The sequence below is a fragment of the Electrophorus electricus genome, chromosome 2 (genome assembly GCF_041902795.1).
Source record: "Electrophorus electricus isolate QZ-2024a chromosome 2, ASM4190279v1, whole genome shotgun sequence".
Taxonomy (NCBI): domain Eukaryota; kingdom Metazoa; phylum Chordata; class Actinopteri; order Gymnotiformes; family Gymnotidae; genus Electrophorus; species Electrophorus electricus.
In genome coordinates this window covers 35291350-35310380 of record NC_137498.1, presented here as the reverse complement: position 1 = coordinate 35310380, position 19031 = coordinate 35291350, and the positions used below count along the sequence as shown (strand labels likewise).

Below are 19031 nucleotides of genomic sequence, written 5' to 3'. Positions count from 1 at the left end.
CAAAGTTACTAAATAAAATCTAGGAGGATATGAGCACCACCTATCTGACAGGGTGGAGAAAGATCCTAGAGGTCCCTCCTCTGGAGACCTTGAGCTCCAACTTCCTGACATTACCATCACTCCCAGGAAAGATTTTCATGACCAAAGCCATTTGCCAATGGTTTCTTTCCATTTGGATGTTATGAAGAAGTACTAGGTCTCCCTCACTGATGTTGGGGTGGCATTACTACCACTTGGAATGACTCTGGAGTGTTGAGAGGTGTTGGACAGATAAAGGACTCTTCTCAACTGCTACCGGTATAGAGCTGCATCAATGAAGAACCCTGGAGGAGGATGAGGACTGCAGACCTTCTGGGTAAGAGTCATAGCTGGATTAAGAAGAGATGGAGCAGCCGCATCCATTGAAATAGTTGTCAAAGATCTAGCATTGATTATGGTGGATACCTCAGTCATGAGAGTAGACAGAACATCATGGGCTAGATTAGAAAGTTGCATTTGGGATAGGATTGAATCCACAATCCCCCATGGAGACCCCAGTCTTTCTCTCCCACACACCACCCATGTGAAAGGAATGAGGCAGAACGAAAATCCACATGCAGCCTTCTTGGCTAAGGAACCTGGAGACATTTGGCTCTTTGTCATCTTGCAGGAATACTTTCAGCTATTTACATGCTCCCTTGAAATTTGTGCCAAAATCAGAATGGATCAGCTTTGCAGGACCCTGGAAGGCAAAGAATGGATGAAGAGCATTTATGAAGCTTGATGTTTCCATAGCCTCAATAAGCTCTATATGAACACCGTGCATGCTGATGCAGGTAAAGATAATTGTCCATCTCTCGCTGTTGGCAGCACCTCCATGGGTGCAAGCCAAATACATGCTGCAAAATATATCAACATCTGTTAGTAAAAGGCAGCTCTGTGCTCAGCCAATCTAAAGGGAGGTCAGCCATTTTTTGCTGGGTTGTCTTACCTTGGAGTTTCTTCCATGTCACACACCTGTGCAGATGTCTAGCAATGCATCTCTTGGCACCAACAATCAAGATGTCATCTGAGTGTACAGCTCCCTCTGTAAAGACCCAGCCTTGGTATTTTACTCTCTCATGGAAGCGGTTAATGAGTAGTGCCCCAATATGGCTACAACCAGACATGATAAGATGATAGTCTCTCCTCTACCATCAGAGCTGAGTCATGGAGCTGGCCCCCATTTCTCAGGAGTCCGTCACCATTAAGGATAGGATCCAACTTCCTCAACCGACTGTTATTGGGAATGTTCTTGCTTCAGGCACCTCAGTATGATATGCTTCACTTTGGGAGCATATAATGATGACCTGTTTCACCTGACACTGTCAGATGATTGGGCTTTCAAACAGCGGTACCCACCTCTACACTCTTGTGTTCTGCTTTATAGCCTTAGCTATGATGGTCTTGATTATCTGGATCAGTGTGGCTATGGGCCTTTTGAGAGACTTCCATTTAGAGAACCTTTTAAATCTCTGAGAGTCCAGTTTTATGTTGGTGCATGCTGTGATGTGAGATCGAACCTCTGCATCAGACTCTGGGTCTATGAGGTCATAACTTTTCACAGAAGTGTCTTCGTTTCTTGGTTGCAGCAGGAACTTGGGTCCAGTGAGCCATTTGGTATTTGAAAGATGTAAGGCAGGTACTGACATAAATGGTATGTCTGCAGGATTCTAACTGGTGGATACATAGTGCCACTGTTTAGGGCTTGAGAACCTCTTGATGCACTCCACTCTATTACTGACATACACATACAACCTGCAGGTAACAGTGTGAATGTAACCCAACGTGGATTGGCTCTTCATGTAAAACCGTTTTTCTGCAAGTCCGACAAGTATTTCTCTAGACACCAGTTCTGCAATCTCAACTGCCAATACTGCAGCCCCTATCTTGAGCCAAGGGACTGTATGATCCAACATAGCCTTCCTCATAACAAATCCTACATGGTTCTTGCTGTCATTATCTCACACCTTCAGGTAAGCTACTGCAGCAATGGCCTTAAAAGAAGTATCTGAAGAGACATGTAGCCCAACACACTGGGTATTAGAGACAGGTGTGCTTGTGTAGCAACAAGGAGTCTTAAAGTGTTTGAGAGCTTGTAGAAAATCTCTCCAAGTGGTCCACTCTGCTTCTTTTTCAACTGGGAAGGGCTCATCATTGACATTAGACCAGTGGATCGAACAAACTGGTCACTGTATCAAGCACGCCTGTGCGTATGATTGGACTTTTGGTGGTGGATACATGAAAGATGAACGCAACAACCCACAGATCCCAATTTAATCCTAGACTGCATTGCGCTGGAGGAGATTCAGTGACTAAGTGAAGGTCCTTTAAGTTTTTAGTGTATTTAGAAGATGGAAATGACTGTATGACTGCTACACTGTTGGATTCAATCTTGTGAAGGTGTAGATTGGTCATAGACAGCATGCTTCATGCTGTTTTGAGTAGGCCAGTGGTGACAGTGGCAAAGGGCAAAAATGTGAGGCCATAATCTACATAAACCTCCCCATGGATAAACGTCTTTGCTGCATAGCCATACTTGCCTTCTCCATATAGGGAAGCTCGTCTTAGGCCATAGGTTCCTATGGCTGGAGAGGGGCTGTTTCCAAATACGTGGACAAACATACAGTATTCATCAACCTCATCCAAAGTATCATTGTTCCTATAAGCTTTCCTCATGACGAAGGCTGTCGAACATTTGTCAAATCAAGTCAAATTTATTTATATCATGCTTTTGCCACACATGTCAAAAAGCTGCTTTATAAACATATGGCAATGTAGAATTGTGTGTGTGTGTGGGGGGGGGGGTGCTCAGCAGGGGGCATCAGGGCATGGTGGGAGGAGCCACCACAGCTGAGACAGATTGAGGCTCAGCAAAAGCATGACACTAGGCATAGATGTACCTCAGCAGAAAGAGAGGCTAGATTATTAGACATGTCCAAATACTAAAGTATGTAAATTAGGGATCTATAGTGTGAAAAGATGGAGTCTGGCAGATCTAGCTATGGCAGCACAGCTAATAAGAAAGAGCCAGAATTTTGCTTGATGTCTGCAACAACAGTAATCGGTTCACCTTGAAAATGCATCAGACCTCCCAGCAAGCCATTGTTCAGGTCTATTCCAGTCAGCAACAATCATTAAGAGACACTCCAAGGTGCTTGGCACTGGATTCAAACAAGACTTGGATCTAACCTGTCTTATGTGGGTGATACACTGAATATGGGAAGGTACTAGCACTCTTCTTCCTCCACTAATGGTGGAGCCGGCTCTGTATGATCTTGATTGAAGATCTGTTGCATGAAGGTTACAAAGCTTTGTGCTACAAAGAGAAATAAACTGACTGAGATCTTGCTCTCTGTTGTTAGGCAGACATGATGGCATCTAGAAGGGGAGTGGAGAACCTATCTGTTCCCTTCATCAATGAACATCTTATCCATTAACACAATGAACCTCTTACCCTCAATAGAAAAAGCTACCTCATTGTCATGCTCTGGACTTTTGAAAATCACACTTCCCATGGAGTCATCTTAAGTGCACACAAGCTAGCTGTGAGCATTACAGATTGTTTAGACTGTGAGAGCCTTGACCTTTTACATTGAGCTTCACTTTCAGAGTGAGATGATTTGGGCAAGGTATGAAATGAGAGTGGAGGCCATTCTCAAGTACCTGAGTGTGGAAAGCACTTTCATCTTTGGGTCTGTGAGCTTTATCTAGATAAGCTTCACTGATGATGACCCAGCCAAGACCCGAGCATTGAGCATATGGTGCAATACTGTGCTGGTCTCCCACCATATGAGCCTGTCATGGCAGAGAAGACATAGGATCTGAGCCTTTGGGTCGAGGGGAGGAATGTGCTTAGCGATGGATTTGAGGTGAGTATGACACTTCACCACTTCTGGAGTAGGTACTTCTGACATGTTTTAGGAATATAGTTGAACTCTATGAGGGTTGGGAGGTTTATGCTGAGACTTCCATCTAAAGGTTAAGCGACCAAACTTGGAGCTCTCCTTTCAGACATCTCAGTTGGATTGAAACAAGTCCAGAGTGTATAGAATGCACCTGTCCTTTTAAGGCCAAAATGGTCAAAGAACTCTGATCTGCTGAGTAACTGGTTGCTCTGGTCATGAAGAATAGCACAGTTTCATGGACTTCTCCAGTTGTTCCCTTGGATGCACTCTGTTGAGGCAGATTTTAGAACAGGAATGTGGGCTGTTCTTCTACACTTGGAGTTCACAGTTGGAGGGACCTCACTCTTCTTCTCCCTACCATTCTTTGGCCTTGGGGTTTGGCTATACCATGGAACTGGTCTAGGTTGAAGAGCTACTGTGTGCTTGTCGCTGTCACACTGTTTACACTGAAATACAATTTTGAAGTCTCTACCAAGGTGTTCACTAGAAGAACAACATCTAAAACGTAAGCCAATTTCTTTGTGGAATGGCTTGCATTCTTCAGTGATTTTGGTTCTGAAGTCTCTACAGTGTTTGATATTTATATTTAAGGCATTTAGCTGACACCTTTATCCAAAACAATTATGACTGAGTATAACTTGAGCAATTGAGGGTTAAAGGCCTTGCTCAGGGGCTCAGCAGTGACAACTTTACAGTAGTCGGGCTTGAACCTGCAACCGTCCAATTACAAGTCAAGTACCTTAACCACTGAGCTACCACTGCCTTGTTTGATAGGGTGAGGCTTTTTGTGAATAGGACATTGCCTACTGACATCTGGCCTAGCACTGGTGGCCTCTGTAGTGGCAGAGCCAAGAGATCTCTGTCTTGTGGAAGAGATGAAGTATCTGGAACTTCTCATTTTCATTGTTATCTGCCTTGATAAATGTAGCAGCTGAAGAAATCAGAGAGAAACCTATAGGCCTATGGCTGTAGGCCTCTTTGCCAACAAAGTCAGCAAAATAAGTGAATGGCAGGAAGTGTACTTTGCAGTGTAGCTTGTAATTACTCCTGTGTGAGATTCTTTTCTCTTGGAAGGCTAAATGGAAACTTTTCCTCTATAGGGTTCAGACCTCTCTCGGTGTCTAGGTAAGTAAGCCCAGATAGGCTGCGCTCATGCTGCAATTAGTTCCTGTAGCAGTTCACCAAGCTGTCTGATGTTCTGAGGATCCTTGTTGGTTATCTTTGGAAACTTCTCCCACCTGTCAAAGAGAGCCTTCTCGATCATTTCTGGCAATCCATAACACTCCTGAAGAGGACTTTCTCAGGCTTTGAACTGGGTCATTTATATGGAAGTAACGAATTCTCTTGATGTACATGAAAAACTGCGGGCCTAGCAACTTATTTAGCAAGTCGAGCTCCTCACTGCAAGTAATCCCTTCAAGCTTAGAAAACCTGTGGTGCTTAGAAATTTTGACTTCCACACCCAATAGCTGTCTGGACAGTTATTGGATTTGGCAAGGCCAGAGCTCAGCAGCTCACATCGAGCAAGGAACCTAGCGATCTCACCAAACCCTATACAGTCAGCAGAGAGAGTAGGATTGTCTATGATCAGTGGTAGGGAGTGGCTGATGTAGTCTAATGGTGTGAGAGCTATGAGGGTTAACATAAAGAAGTAGCTCTGTTGACTGGTTGGTTGAGGTATGTGGTCTACTTCTGCCCACTATAAGAGAGGTCTGAGTGGCACTGCTGAATGTAGCTTGATTGTATTGCTGAGGCTGATGGGTGTGCTGAGTCAATGGGTGTAGGCTTAGAGACAGCTCTAGAATGACACTCAGCATACTAGTTCTTTTTCATGGAGGGTGGAATGGAAGAGCTGTGATGTTTGAGGCTCTGGAACCTTCTTCTGATTCTGCTGCTAACAGGAGAGCTTTAGCCTATTCTACTGCTCCTGTAACCTCTTTATATAGCTTTATGATGGCAAAAGCAGCATCCATCCAAGCCTTTTCTAAAAATATTTCAGTCTTTTTAATGAAGGCTGTCATTTCGCTTGGCCTGTGCTTTAGATGTGGCTAAGCTGGCAGAAGACTTGTTTGATCTTAAGATGGAGACACTGGCTACTGACCTGATAACAAACAGATCATATGTTGGCACAGCTGTCTGTTCTTCTAAGAGTGCAGTAGCATACATTATTGTAGCTTATAGGAGATCAGTGTGATACAGCTGCAACAGTTACTAAATAATACTTTTTGTCTTCATAAGAGCTATGTACAACCTGCTGTGATATTGGTTTTCAACTATTTTGGCACCAGAGCACATAGCACGGCACATATCACCAGATAGTTAAACACTCTTAAATGATTTGACTAGAGTAACATTCTCTAACTTCAATGATGAAGGAGCATCAAGTTGTCACAGACATACACGCCCATTTAATGGAGACACGTCAATCCACATAATCAATTATAGTGTGAAACTGTATATAATAGTCATGAAATAATGTGTGTGAACTATTTAAGATGTAAAATATGAAATACAATTAATATAATCTGACAGTTTCTAGGAGCACTGATGAACTGTTCTACTTACAAAAAAAGCTTCTCCAAATTTCCTCTGTTCCCTATCTTGTATACAGGGAAACTGGGATAAATGAGGAAGTGACTAACAATCAGTGTGACAATTAGCAACCAATGAGAATGCTATAAAAAAAAAAAAAAAACAGAAATAGGATATATTTATGTAACAGCCTATAAAGAATGCTAAAACCACTCAAACAGGAGGAAAGCATGTAACATTACATATACCATCTGTAGTTTGTTTCTGCCCCCTCTCTGGTTTTTCATATATTCTTACTCAAACAAACATAGTTGTGCCTTAAAGAGCATTTATATTTCTATCTTAGATCAATCATCCAATACATTCTGATAATGATAACGAAAACATTGTTTGTGAACCCCGTGTTTATACATTTTCTGACAGTGGGAAGACTGGTTTTCGTGATCGCATTAGGATGAACAATTCGCGCTCCGCACAGGCAGTGCGGAGTAAGGCTTCCTCCCCTCTGTCCCCCGAAAGCGCGCAGCACTCCCCAAGCACAGAGAACATCCCTGAAGCCACCAGCCCCGGCAAGGTGCAGAAGAGCTGGAGCTTCAATGATCGAACGCGCTTCCGCACTTCGCTCCGGCTGAAGTCACGGCCACCCACAGAGGGTATGTCTCACTACTTTGGATATCACACTCACTCTCCAGCAATGACTAAATTAAAGGCATGTGGCTTTCTCTCCTGATGGTCTTCTACTACTTCTTCTACTATCTTGTAGTAGAGGGAGTTGGGGAAGAGGTCACAGAGGACAAGTCATACTGTGATGTTGCTATGGAAGATGTCATACCACCAGTGAAGACTCTGATTCGAGCAGTTAGGTAAGTTTGCGGCTAATCATATGGGTGAATAACTGTGGCCAGTTAATTTATCAGCAGAGAATCTGGCTATTTCATTTGCCAGTTTGGGCAATCAAGTCAATTTTAAAACACTGGTCTCTGGTTCTCATATACACTACTATAATATACTGCAGTTCTCTTAGCCCAAGTGAAATGAATGAACATTTTATCAATGTCACTTATGCTTTAGTTTTCAGTGAGCTGTTTATCACAAAGGAACCTCAGCAAAGAATCTGCTCCCTCAGCCTTGACCTTTTCACAAGTAACCTTCAGGCATTTATTATTAACATCATTATTATGGCACGGTGAAGAAAGTGACACACAAGGGGCATGGGAAGCTTCAGCTACGCACCATGATTTTTGTTTAAACAAGCAAAAAATAACAAAAGATGTTTTACAAATGTTGGCATGCTATAGCTGAGTCCACAGAGCAATTGATAAGATTTATCGTTCACCTCCTAATCAGTTCATATAACATGATACAGTTGTTTTCATATTACCAGCACAGTGTATTGAGGCAGGTGTGTGTTTCTGTTCATATATGCAACCAAACTCAAACAGTACCTCCATTTCTTTCTCCATAGGTTTCTTTTGAAAAAAAAATTAACGTGTTCCTACAGATGCATATAACCTCAGTCATCTTATTTTAGAAAGTGGAAATTGTGTGTATGGGGTGAAGGGGGGGACTTTGTGTGTAGTCATTAAATCCATAGTCAGGGGTTTCTTACTCTTCCTTTTTCCAGTGCTTTTCAGGTTAGATATCTTTATTAGTAACAGTCCAAACAAACAAACGATATATAATATTTAGTGTTCTTTTATTGTTTCATTGTGGACAGCTGGAGCTTTGTGGAAAATGAAGCAGCCAGTATGTTCCTGAATTCTTCTACCTGAAAACATCAGTCAGCGATAAAGTTGCCTTGAAAGTGCCCTTTGTAATCAGTGAGTAGTTTAATACAGGACAATGAAAATAGTCAGGATTTGCATTTTGCTTTGTGAGCAGGCTATGAGACAAAGAGATGGCTATCTAACACAACATACTCTTGTATTCTTTGCCTTAACTAGGCTCACCATGTGATACTCGATGTAAGAGTGATACTTCATGTTAGAGATAAATACAAATATATTTATTTGCACATAAATTAATTTCTGGTGCTACAGCTACAAATTTAACCAACTGCTTAACCATGACAATTTCAAATCTTCTCGCCTCTGATTTTGCTATACTTCTTTGATAAACTTGTTGCAGAACTGATTTTTGCACATTTAACTGCTTTACTAAGGGATAAGAACTGGGAGCAAGCCAGAGGGGTGAGACATATTTTAAGACCAATCAGAATAGCTTTATTTAGCAAGTAAAACACTGGATAATGCAGAAAGCCACTCAAGCTCACTAAAACCTAAAGTCAAGCCTCTCCATTGTTAGATTACAGAACCACAAGCTTGGCTGGTATGTTTACCGTCTTTCTGTATTTTGTGTCTTAATTATCTTAACGCTATTGCTTTGGACTTTTATGATGATGCTTTTTAGATGGTGCCTACATATTAGCTGAAATTCAATAGTGATCATTTACACATTCAGTAGTGATAGGAAATTTGGCTCCTTGTGGCAAACTGATTCTTTCAAATGGTTCATTTATATTAATCAGACATCCAGTTCAACCATTTCAGTTTCACCCTGGTGGGAGACATAATGGTGACCGTAGTGTAAGTCAATCCATGTAAAGCTGCACTTTTGTGGTTCTCTTGCGACTAGAATAGATGGACTATATTTTACCTTCACTAGGCTAGAATGACCAAAAACGGAATCCTATATTCCTATAACTATAATTTCATGCACAGCTGGCAAATGTTCACAGTTTTATGGCTATATCTATCTGGTACTCAATTTAAACAATATAAAAAGATCACAAACTTATTGGAATATGTTCATAGAATTGTATTAGTCTTGAGCTTGCAATTCTCAATGGTTCTGTGTGTTACACACTGTTTCACGGGATCAGTTGTTTTAATTTTTCTGTTTTTTGGCTCTTTTCTAACTGAACAGAACAAAAACTGCTCATCTAATCTGTTCAATCGACTGACTGTTTTTTTATTAAACATGCTTGAGAGTTGATCATGCTTGAGAGGCTCTTGGGATCGATCAGCTCTCTCAGAGTTAGAGCATATCAATTACAACTCTTGGCTGAGAGGTGGTGCAGAAGAACCAATAACAGAATAAACAGAATGCTGTATGATTTCACGTTAAAGTTTATATAGGTCTACACTAAACAGCTGCATAGGGATGAAATTCTATTCCCACCACACACCTGCTCAACATCCCTAAAGCCATCTCCCCTCAACTCATCCCTGACACCCCACTGACATATGTAGCCTACTAATGTAGTCTACTGTCTGAATAACACTGTCCAAAATGTCATTTTTCCTCATGTTAATGAGTTTTCACATTTGGGTTGTTTTTATAACCAATAGCGTTATAATGATATGTTTGCTTCTATGACTTTGTAAGATACAAATCTAATTCACAGAACTGCAAAAAAAATATTTCTTGTTACAAATAAGTGACTGAACATCCACCTTATGGTAGGCTTTCTGTTTAGATGAAGAGTGATTCTCTAAAATGAAGGATGGCCCTTTTAGCCAATAAGAACTAACTTTAAGCACATGCATAATACGAAGAAAAAATAAGACAAAACTCATTACAGAAACAGATTAAACTATCAGTATTATTACTCAACAGTAAAATAAACACTAAACTATCAGCAATACCAAATACACAACAAAACACAGAAGTACAGCCCAATCAATGGATCAATTCTCAATTGAAGTATCAACCATCAACATGCAACTAAAAGGACGCTTCAGCAGAATAGAATGATAATAAGAATTTTCTTCATATTCCAAATAAACTATAGAAAACTAGCCACTAACAAATGAATTGATCTTACTGTCAATCAATAAAGTTGCAGGCTTCTCTAAGTAGAATGAAACTTTCTCAGTAGTTTCTCCTTCTATTCCACATGGAATTTGCTGCCAACTGAATCAGTTGGGCTTTGCATCTGTGTTCAGAAAAAACATAGTGGAGTTCTCACATATAGCTGTATAGGCCCCAAATGTTAGTGCATGTGTGAATTTGGCCAGTACAGAGGGTACTGCCTCAAAAATGTTAGAATAACTTTGAACAAGTTTTTCCATGGACTGTTTTTCACTGTTGGGCTCCATTAGTCGAGGTGATCAAAGGTACAGAAACTGGTGATAAACAGCAAACTGAGCCTCTGCTATATTTGTTTTTGTTAAGTCCAGCAATGGTTTCGCTGTTTCAACATCCAAAAAGCTCAGATATCCCAGGTCCCGGTTTTGAATTCCCAGATTTTGACTTCCCACTCAATGGCTCCATGAGTTGGCTGTTACATTTAAATATGCAGCAAATTCTCCAACATAGTCAGTAGTGCTAAAGTACAGATTTTTGCACTCAGAGAGAGAAAATCCACTTCTCCCCTGTCCCTAGCTATCAACTGAATCAATAGTGCCCCTCAAGGGTAATTCATTGGACATGAGGAATTCAATAATATACATGATGGATGACACATAAAAAGTATTTTTGGCAAGCTGATTGGCATTTACTAATTTTGAAATGGTATTTCGCAGTTGCTGTTCCTTCCAAATGGGCATAGGCTTCTGGTTTTCTATACTATTAGCACATCTATATATTTATATTATATATTTACAGCATTTAGTTGACACTTTTATCAGCTGACATGACTGACATGAAAAATTACTAAACATAGATTGTTTTAGCGAGTACCCTATTAAAATGCTACTGCATACTCGCTACTAGCAGATTTAAAACTACTGATTAATGTTTAAAGACAGGCTCATACAGTTTTAAATACTGTAATGGCCTAAAAAAAAATATTTAGTTTAAAAATGTAAGGGGCGGATCTGTATATTTGAGAGGACAACACTCTTTTTTGCCTCCTTCTAATATCAGTCAACTGGAAAGCACATATGTATTCATAGGTTTTGCCCGAATCCACTCTCCAAAGTAAATCTGAAAATGCAGGTTTGGTGTTGTAGTGTGAATAAGAGAAAATGTAACGTTTAGAAAACACTAAAGTTAGGTTGCAGATTCCTCAGTTAAAACATGGTGGATGTAATTGCCGCACTGTTTACAGCAGGAGCTATTTTAATTTGACACTTAGCTGCTTGATTTCCTTATCTGTTCAGCTGATATATTTTCTCACTATTTTCTCTACATGTTCCCTGCTACATTGCACGTAACTGCAGCACATAAAGCAAATACTGTGGCAGAAATGATACACGAGTCACAGTAGACACTTGCACATGCTCACCATTACCTATTCCTTCATTTTTCTGTTTTATTGTGGACAGAGAACATCTGGAAAATGGACTGAAAACACTACTGTAGTCAAACCGCAAAAACAGCATTTTTTAATTTACTGGCATTTGGACTGGGCCTGCATTTTCAAATAAAAACTGCAATAAACATTTTTGAGTCGAATGTGATTGACAACCGACGTTCAGCTCAGTCAATAACTGTACAGAGGTCAGCAGCATTGGTTAATTCAGACAGTGAGTGAGTCTGACTCAATACAGTGTACTCAGTTTCTCTAGCAGGGAGACTGTCACTTTTTAATCTAACTTATTTTTCACATTTGGGTTGTCTTTATTACCAAAATGACTACAACAGTATGTTCATTCATATAATATAGTAGGATATAAATCTAATTCACAGTATTGCCAAAAATGTAAATATATCTCCTTAAATTTTATTTCTCAATTTGCCAGACTATTGGACTATTTGAGCAAAATTTATGAATATAGAGTTGTTAGCATCAACACTAGTTCATCGCTATACCCATCAACATTCAGAACATCCCATGGTCTCAAAATGTATGCAGCAAAGGTCAACACACATTCAACTGATGATAGAACACAACTGCCCTGCTGACATCCACACTGATAAATTCAAATTAGCTGAGACACTACAGGGAGACACTTCAGGGGAGACACTACAGGGAGACACTTCAGGGGAGACACTTCAGGGGAGATACTAAAGAGAGACACTTCAGGGGAGACACTACAGGGAGACACTTCAGGGGAGACACTTCAGGGGAGATACTAAAGAGAGACATTTCAGGGGAGACACTACAGGGAGACACTTTAGGGGGAGACACTAACAGCTTCAGGTGCAGATTGCACATAGCACAAACACTGAAGGAATCTACAGGCTAAACTGTAGGAAAAAAATGTAAGTAAATTCAAAACATATTGTGATTTTATATTCTTCGACCATAAATTATTGTCATAAGAATTTTATTGGAACTGGCCAAAAACACATGTAAAAATGCAAACTAATGAGCTAGATAAAGCTTTGATGTAGCTGTTATTTGTGAATCGGTTCAACTGATGTACTGAAAAAAGTTCAAAAGAACGATTTGTTCAGGAATCATCCCTAACATTCAACATTACCTCTAAAAATAATCAGGAATCATGCAGACATGTTTTCATAATAAGTGGAACATTTTAAAACTTTTTTTTTTTAACAACTTAACATTGGCCAGAAAAAAATCATTAGGGATTCCTTCTCTTTATTTTGTATGTTAGATTGTTAAGTAAGATTGACTAGGTGAATTATGTTGCTATGGTAATCATCAGAAAATGCTTGTTTAGCTCTATCCCAATCCTGGTTATTTTTCTTTATGTAATAACCCTGAATGTGAATACAGTCATTATTGGAGTTCAGCAGTTAATGTTGTTATATGAACAGTTCAAATAAACACACTGATAATTAAGTTTACTTTAGGCAGGTATCATGCTAGTTGGCACATTGGCACCATCTACAATAACAGGTTAAAGCAACACCATTATAAAATTAAGACATAATTTAATATTAAATAAAAAAAGACAGTAAACATACCAACAGAGCTCAGTGATCCATAAAACTATTAATGGAGACATTTGTCTTCAGTTCTTTAACAAACATGAGTGACTTTCTCTGGCATCCAGTGTTTACTTGCTAAATAATGCTCTCTTGATTGGTCACAAATTAAATCAGAAACCTTATGGCGCACACCCCACCCCCCATTCATTTTTGCACCAAAAATGAATTTATGTGTATAGAATTATATTTGTATTTAACTAATATTTGTATTAGTTCACATATTTTGGACATTTCATCTTTGTTAAGACTTTTACTCTACAAATTTTCATATTTGTACTTGCATTTTCACATATAGAATATGGAAAATGCAAGTACAGATTTTATACTGCAAGTTCTGACATTTTGCAACATAATTACCTCCATAGAGCACAAAGCTCCAGGTGTGCTGTACTCACAGGTGCATCATTGCCTGTGACACAACATAGGCTCTAGGTTTTAGCATTTTACGTAAGACTCCCAGGAGAAGATTGATTCACTTTAGAAACAAGCTAATTTTAGCTTAATACAATGCTGAGGTTTCACTTTAAGAAGAGTCTCACTGTTCATTCCTGCAGAAATGTGCGAACTATGCTTAGTGAGATGTTCCTGGAATTCAGGAAAGACTTGCGTACACCAATGTCCTTGAACTAAACTGTACACCTTTCGCTGAAAAGGCCTTGCTGTCTTTCCAATATACAACACATCCTGTCAGTAAAATAAATAATATTAATGCTTTAAGCCTCCTAGCAAAAGACCATTTTCAGTAGCATTTTGGGTTCATAAATTGCCATTTAGATTTAGTCTTGTCTATGCTTCTTGTTGGATACAAGAGTGTCTGACCAGCAATGTTTGCTCTCGCAGCTATTATTAGGGGTAGCAACTAAAAGGTTTCTTGGGGGTGGGGTACTCTAAAGACTGACAGTATAACGATTCAGCCTTACAGTGCATTGACATCGACACAGAGAGAGTCAGCATATTATGGAAACCCTGAGAGAGTGGAAATAAATGGGATTTCTTTTTACTTTTCCCTCTCTCCCTCTTTTTCCTTACCCCTTCTTTTATCTGCACCTGATACCCACACTGGAGAAATGTGCACCTACCTACAAAACTAAAAACGGAGGAAAAAAAATAGTCTGCAAATAAAATAAAAAAAACTGAACTCAAGAGTCATCAAGAAACTTGGGTTGTAGGGGGTAGGAGGCGTGCTGAGGCACAGCTGTAGTGCTGCTCCTGCATTGCGCTCGCCAGCCCAAACGATGCCATCGCCCAGGCTGAGACTCATGCCCTGCCACTCGCACACGCAAGCTGTTCCTGCCGAACAATGGTTCTTTTTTTAAACTCGCTTCAGCGGTTTAGATTTATTTTACCTGCATTAGTCAGCATGACTTCTTGTGCAGATCCAGTCTCTCCCCCTGCTGGCCATGAAGAGCTTTACGGCAGAGCTGGGACCAGCTCGCTCATTGAACCGTTCTCCACTCTGCTCTGGTAAAGGATATTCCATTTAATGGATGCTTATGCCTGCTGACGGGAGAAAGCATATTCTCATTTTAAAAAATCCTCCTCCTCTCCCATTCTCTGTCTTCACTCCTCTTGGAGTAATTTATCATGGCACAGGATAGCCATGTGAGTGCACCCGTTTGTCTATCCTAACATTTGTAGTGTTACATTTGTTGAGCAAGATTCATGGAGTAATATGAGAGCAGTAAGGAGAATGAGATCTGGGGTTCTTGGCAAAGGCTGTGTATCATCACTTCTAGCTCGGATAAGTTTGCAGACATCTGCCAAATACAGTTTGAATTACAATCATTAGGATAGAGCCCTGTGTCCTGGTGCCCTCTCTCTTCTGTATTTCTCAACAAGGGTGTAACTTTGTTTTGAAAAGTGCTGGGGACAAGAATGCAGACCAAGTGTTGTATTAACTTCAACTGCCCCTCAGATTTGTGTGCCAGGCTTGATTTCTTAAAGAGGACATGAATTAGAGGGCCAGCTGAACTGAATGCGTTCACTGACAAGAATTCAGCGCTGGGACTGAACAAAGTGGTTCAGTGAAGGTTTGATGGCCGTATTTGGCAAGCCTTCCCGCATTGAAATTTGTAGTGCTGTTTTCTGTTTATTTTAATTTAAAAAGTCATTTGTTTTGTTGGGATGTTTATTTTAACAGAAATGTCCAGTAGTTGTTCTGGGCTTTTTCACACCACTCACATGTTAATGACAGCCACTGGTCATATTATTAGGAATGGGCTTACCAAATACACTTTTCCACATGATCATAGCACTGTTTTTACACACTGTTTGCACATGTATCTGCAGCAATCAAGTACACACACATGCACAGACAGAAACACTGATTTACTCCCTGTAAGTAGGAATGATCGAGTACTAACAATTGCAACAGAAGTGGAAAGGATTCATAAGAGCCTGAGAATTTTGGAAAAGCACTTTAAAAGTGTTCTAGCCTGTTCATTCCAATTGGCTAAAAATATACTTCTCACACCCACTGTGTCCAATCTATCACTCTCATAGTGTGTGGGACGTCCTCCTTATGCCCTTTCACAGAAGGGTTAGCCCTTTGAATGATAAGACTGTTTTTGTAATTAATCTTACTCGTGTGTGTGTGCGTGTGTGTGTGTGTGTGTGCGCGCATGTGTGTGTGCATGTGTGTATGCATGTGTGCGTGCGTGTGTGTGTGCGTGTGTGTGCGTGTGCTTGCTTGCATTAATTTTCTGTTTGTAGGATCCTAAAATTCCTGGTAGCCAAACGGAAATTCAAAGAAACACTGCGACCATACGATGTAAAGGATGTAATTGAGCAGTATTCAGCTGGACACTTAGACATGCTTGGCAGAATCAAGAGCCTGCAGACAAGGTTTGGTTTAATAAAAAGTTTAACAGAAAGATACAAATTATTGCGTTGGTATCTGAGAACAATTAAATGTGTTTGTTAACATTAGAATGTACATCTTCACTAATTCCAACCTTATGAAGATTAAACTTTTAGTAGAATTGAATACAGACCTCCAGACTACACTGATTCATTTTTCTGTCTAAAAAGGGTAGATCAGATTGTTGGCCGTGGAGCTGTTCAACCTGATAGGAAGATGAGGACAGATAAAGGTGAAAAGACTCCTCCAGAACTGGATCCAATGGATGAGCTAAGCATGATGGGACGTGTAGTTAAGGTGGAGAAACAGGTAAGCCATAGTCAAACAGTGCATTCTGAATGTGTTAAAATTAAAGAAGCAACATCTGAGAGATGAGTATATTTCAGAAAAACCTCCAGTGCTGAAATAACTGTCAATTTATTTTGTAAATTTTGCAGTAATGTCTTTATTATTGGACCACTTCTGACAACAACTTGTCATTTTCTTAGTTATCAATAATATGAAATTAATAATGAAGAATATGAAAAGAAACCATGAAATTGAATGTATATTCAGTCTGCAAATCCAAAAAGACCAAATGGCTCATGTTTCTTTTCATATAAATAATATTTTTATTACTTGGAATGTCAAAATAAATTTTAGCCACCTCTGATAAAATTTGTATTGTTTTGCCCCCTTAGGAAAAAGTGATATGTATCAGACTTCTTTGTGAATACTTACAACATGTTCTTATGCAAAATCACCATACATTAATAATAGAATCAGAATGCACCGTTACTGTGAATTCTGTACATAGTGTTATATATTTGACTTAATTATTGTAGTATTACAACATGCTTTTTAACATTGCTGGCAATGTTAGACCTCGGAGGGGTTAACTCAAGATCTCTGCAAACAGCTGCCTCTAATACTGCCTTCTTCTGATCTCTCAGGTGCAGTCCATTGAGAACAAGCTGGACATGCTGCTGAACTTCTATTCTCAGTGCCTAAAAAAGGGCTCGTCCCAATTCACCATGTCCTCCTTGCTGGAGCCTGACCTCACCTCTGACTACCATAGCCCCATAGACCACCAAGAGCTCTTCCCCTCTGCCAATATGCTCAACATCTCCCATTCAGACAGTGGCAACATGGACTGAGCCAAGGGAGTGAGCAGTAGGACCACGAACATCCAGGAGAAGCAACCATGATCGCAGCTGTAGTGCCCATAGCCAGGAGCTCAATGTCACACATGACAAAAGCTCTTCTCATCTTCTCACAGACCCTTCCTACTGCTTCAGCCATCACCACATTCTCACATACGTTTGCCTACCTCTACTAAACTACTACTGGTGACCCTTGTCTCTTATGTTTTATGAATTTGCCTTTTGTTTCTGCTCTATCTATCCTATCTATCTATCTCTCTAGCTAGCTAGCTATCTGCTATATATCTACTGATAGATAGATAGATAGATAGATAGATAGATAGATAGATAGATAGATAGATAGATAGATAGATAGATAGATAGATAGATAGATAGATAGATAGATAGATAGATCGATCGATAGATGTATTCAAAATTGTAGTGATGTACAAAACATTTTCAGAGAAACAGGACGTTTCGGACAGAGGTCCTTCAACAGCTGTGCAAGCAATACAATTTTGAATAACTATATCTTTACATCTCTTACTATAGTACACTGCAGTCACCTAGAATCTTCTTTATATATATATATATATATATATATATATATATATATATATATATATATATATATATATATATATATATATATAAAAGGTTATGGTTATTTGCTTTCCCTTTTCCCCATTATTTGGACTACATATCTGTCCCTTTCTTTTACTCAACTTTACCATATACCAAACACAACATAATGCCCCATACTTAATATTCATGTCCTTTTTATTGTTCCTTATGTTGCATCCCTTCTCTAACTCCCTTTGCTCATATGCTAATCTCATTATCATTGTAAGTGGTGTTAGAAAAGAAAGTCTCACCCCATCCTTGGGTAAATTTAATTTCATGTCAAGTAATAGTAAATCACTACAACTACTTTTGTGGTTTAATGTATAAGATTATACCACAAATGTCTAGTTACACTGACTTACAGTTTTGAAGATACAATCCCGAAGATATATACATTTTTAGAATCTGGTATAAACTTGAAGTGATGGAGACACTTGGATGAGTGGTGAAACGTCTTCAAATATATCTTCAAGATTGTATAACACAAGTTCAATCCTCTTGATTTACTACTACTAGACCATTCGATTTCATAGATATATTGCTAAGTGTTTGGGGTAGAATACCCTACAAAAGAGAGCATTAGAGGACAGCTAGACACTTGATCTGAAGGTGAGCAAATTTACAAAGCAAGACCTAAGCTTTTCACAGAGGCATGCCAAAATCTGGTATCTCTGCTTTTCTGTCTTCCAAAAGAAAAGAGATTGAGAACTGTTACTTGACCACTAAAAACTGTCTCACTTACTATCTCCTCTCCAGTCTCTTTTATAAAAGCCAAGCAATTGTAGATATATAATTTTGTGCATATTTTGCACATTTTATTTCTTGACATCATAATATCAGTAAGGTTTTTGGGTTATTTGTTTTTAATTTGTTTGAATCAAAAAACTTCCAGAGAGACTATTTTTCTGAGACCAGGGATTCAGTTTCCAAATAAATCTGAATCAAGCTTGGACTTTACATTTTCTTTCTCTGTCTTATTTTTAAACTTTGGGCTGATGCAGCATCTTTTGTGCCACAAGGTGTCACTGAATATTCAAATGTGCTGCAATCCATAACCTTCGAATGCTGTCCTACTGTCCCCGTCATTCTCCAGGGTATATTAAAGGACAGTTCAGCATGACGGCC

General features: G+C 39.4%; 1 protein-coding gene across 2 annotated transcripts in view; it reads left to right on the top strand.

Annotated features, from left to right (window-relative positions):
- kcnq4 (potassium voltage-gated channel subfamily Q member 4) overlaps positions 1 to 17493 on the top strand; it is a 68549-nt gene extending 51056 nt beyond the window's left edge. For both annotated transcript variants that reach the window (XM_081701139.1, XM_081701136.1), the window contains 5 exons: positions 6882 to 7111; positions 7222 to 7321; positions 16014 to 16145; positions 16332 to 16470; positions 17094 to 17493. In XM_081701139.1, the coding sequence (XP_081557265.1) occupies positions 6882 to 7111; positions 7222 to 7321; positions 16014 to 16145; positions 16332 to 16470; positions 17094 to 17297 (805 nt within the window). In that variant the 3' untranslated portion in view covers positions 17298 to 17493. The remainder of the gene's footprint in view (positions 1 to 6881; positions 7112 to 7221; positions 7322 to 16013; positions 16146 to 16331; positions 16471 to 17093) is intronic.
- The last annotated feature ends 1538 nt before the right edge of the window (positions 17494 to 19031 follow it).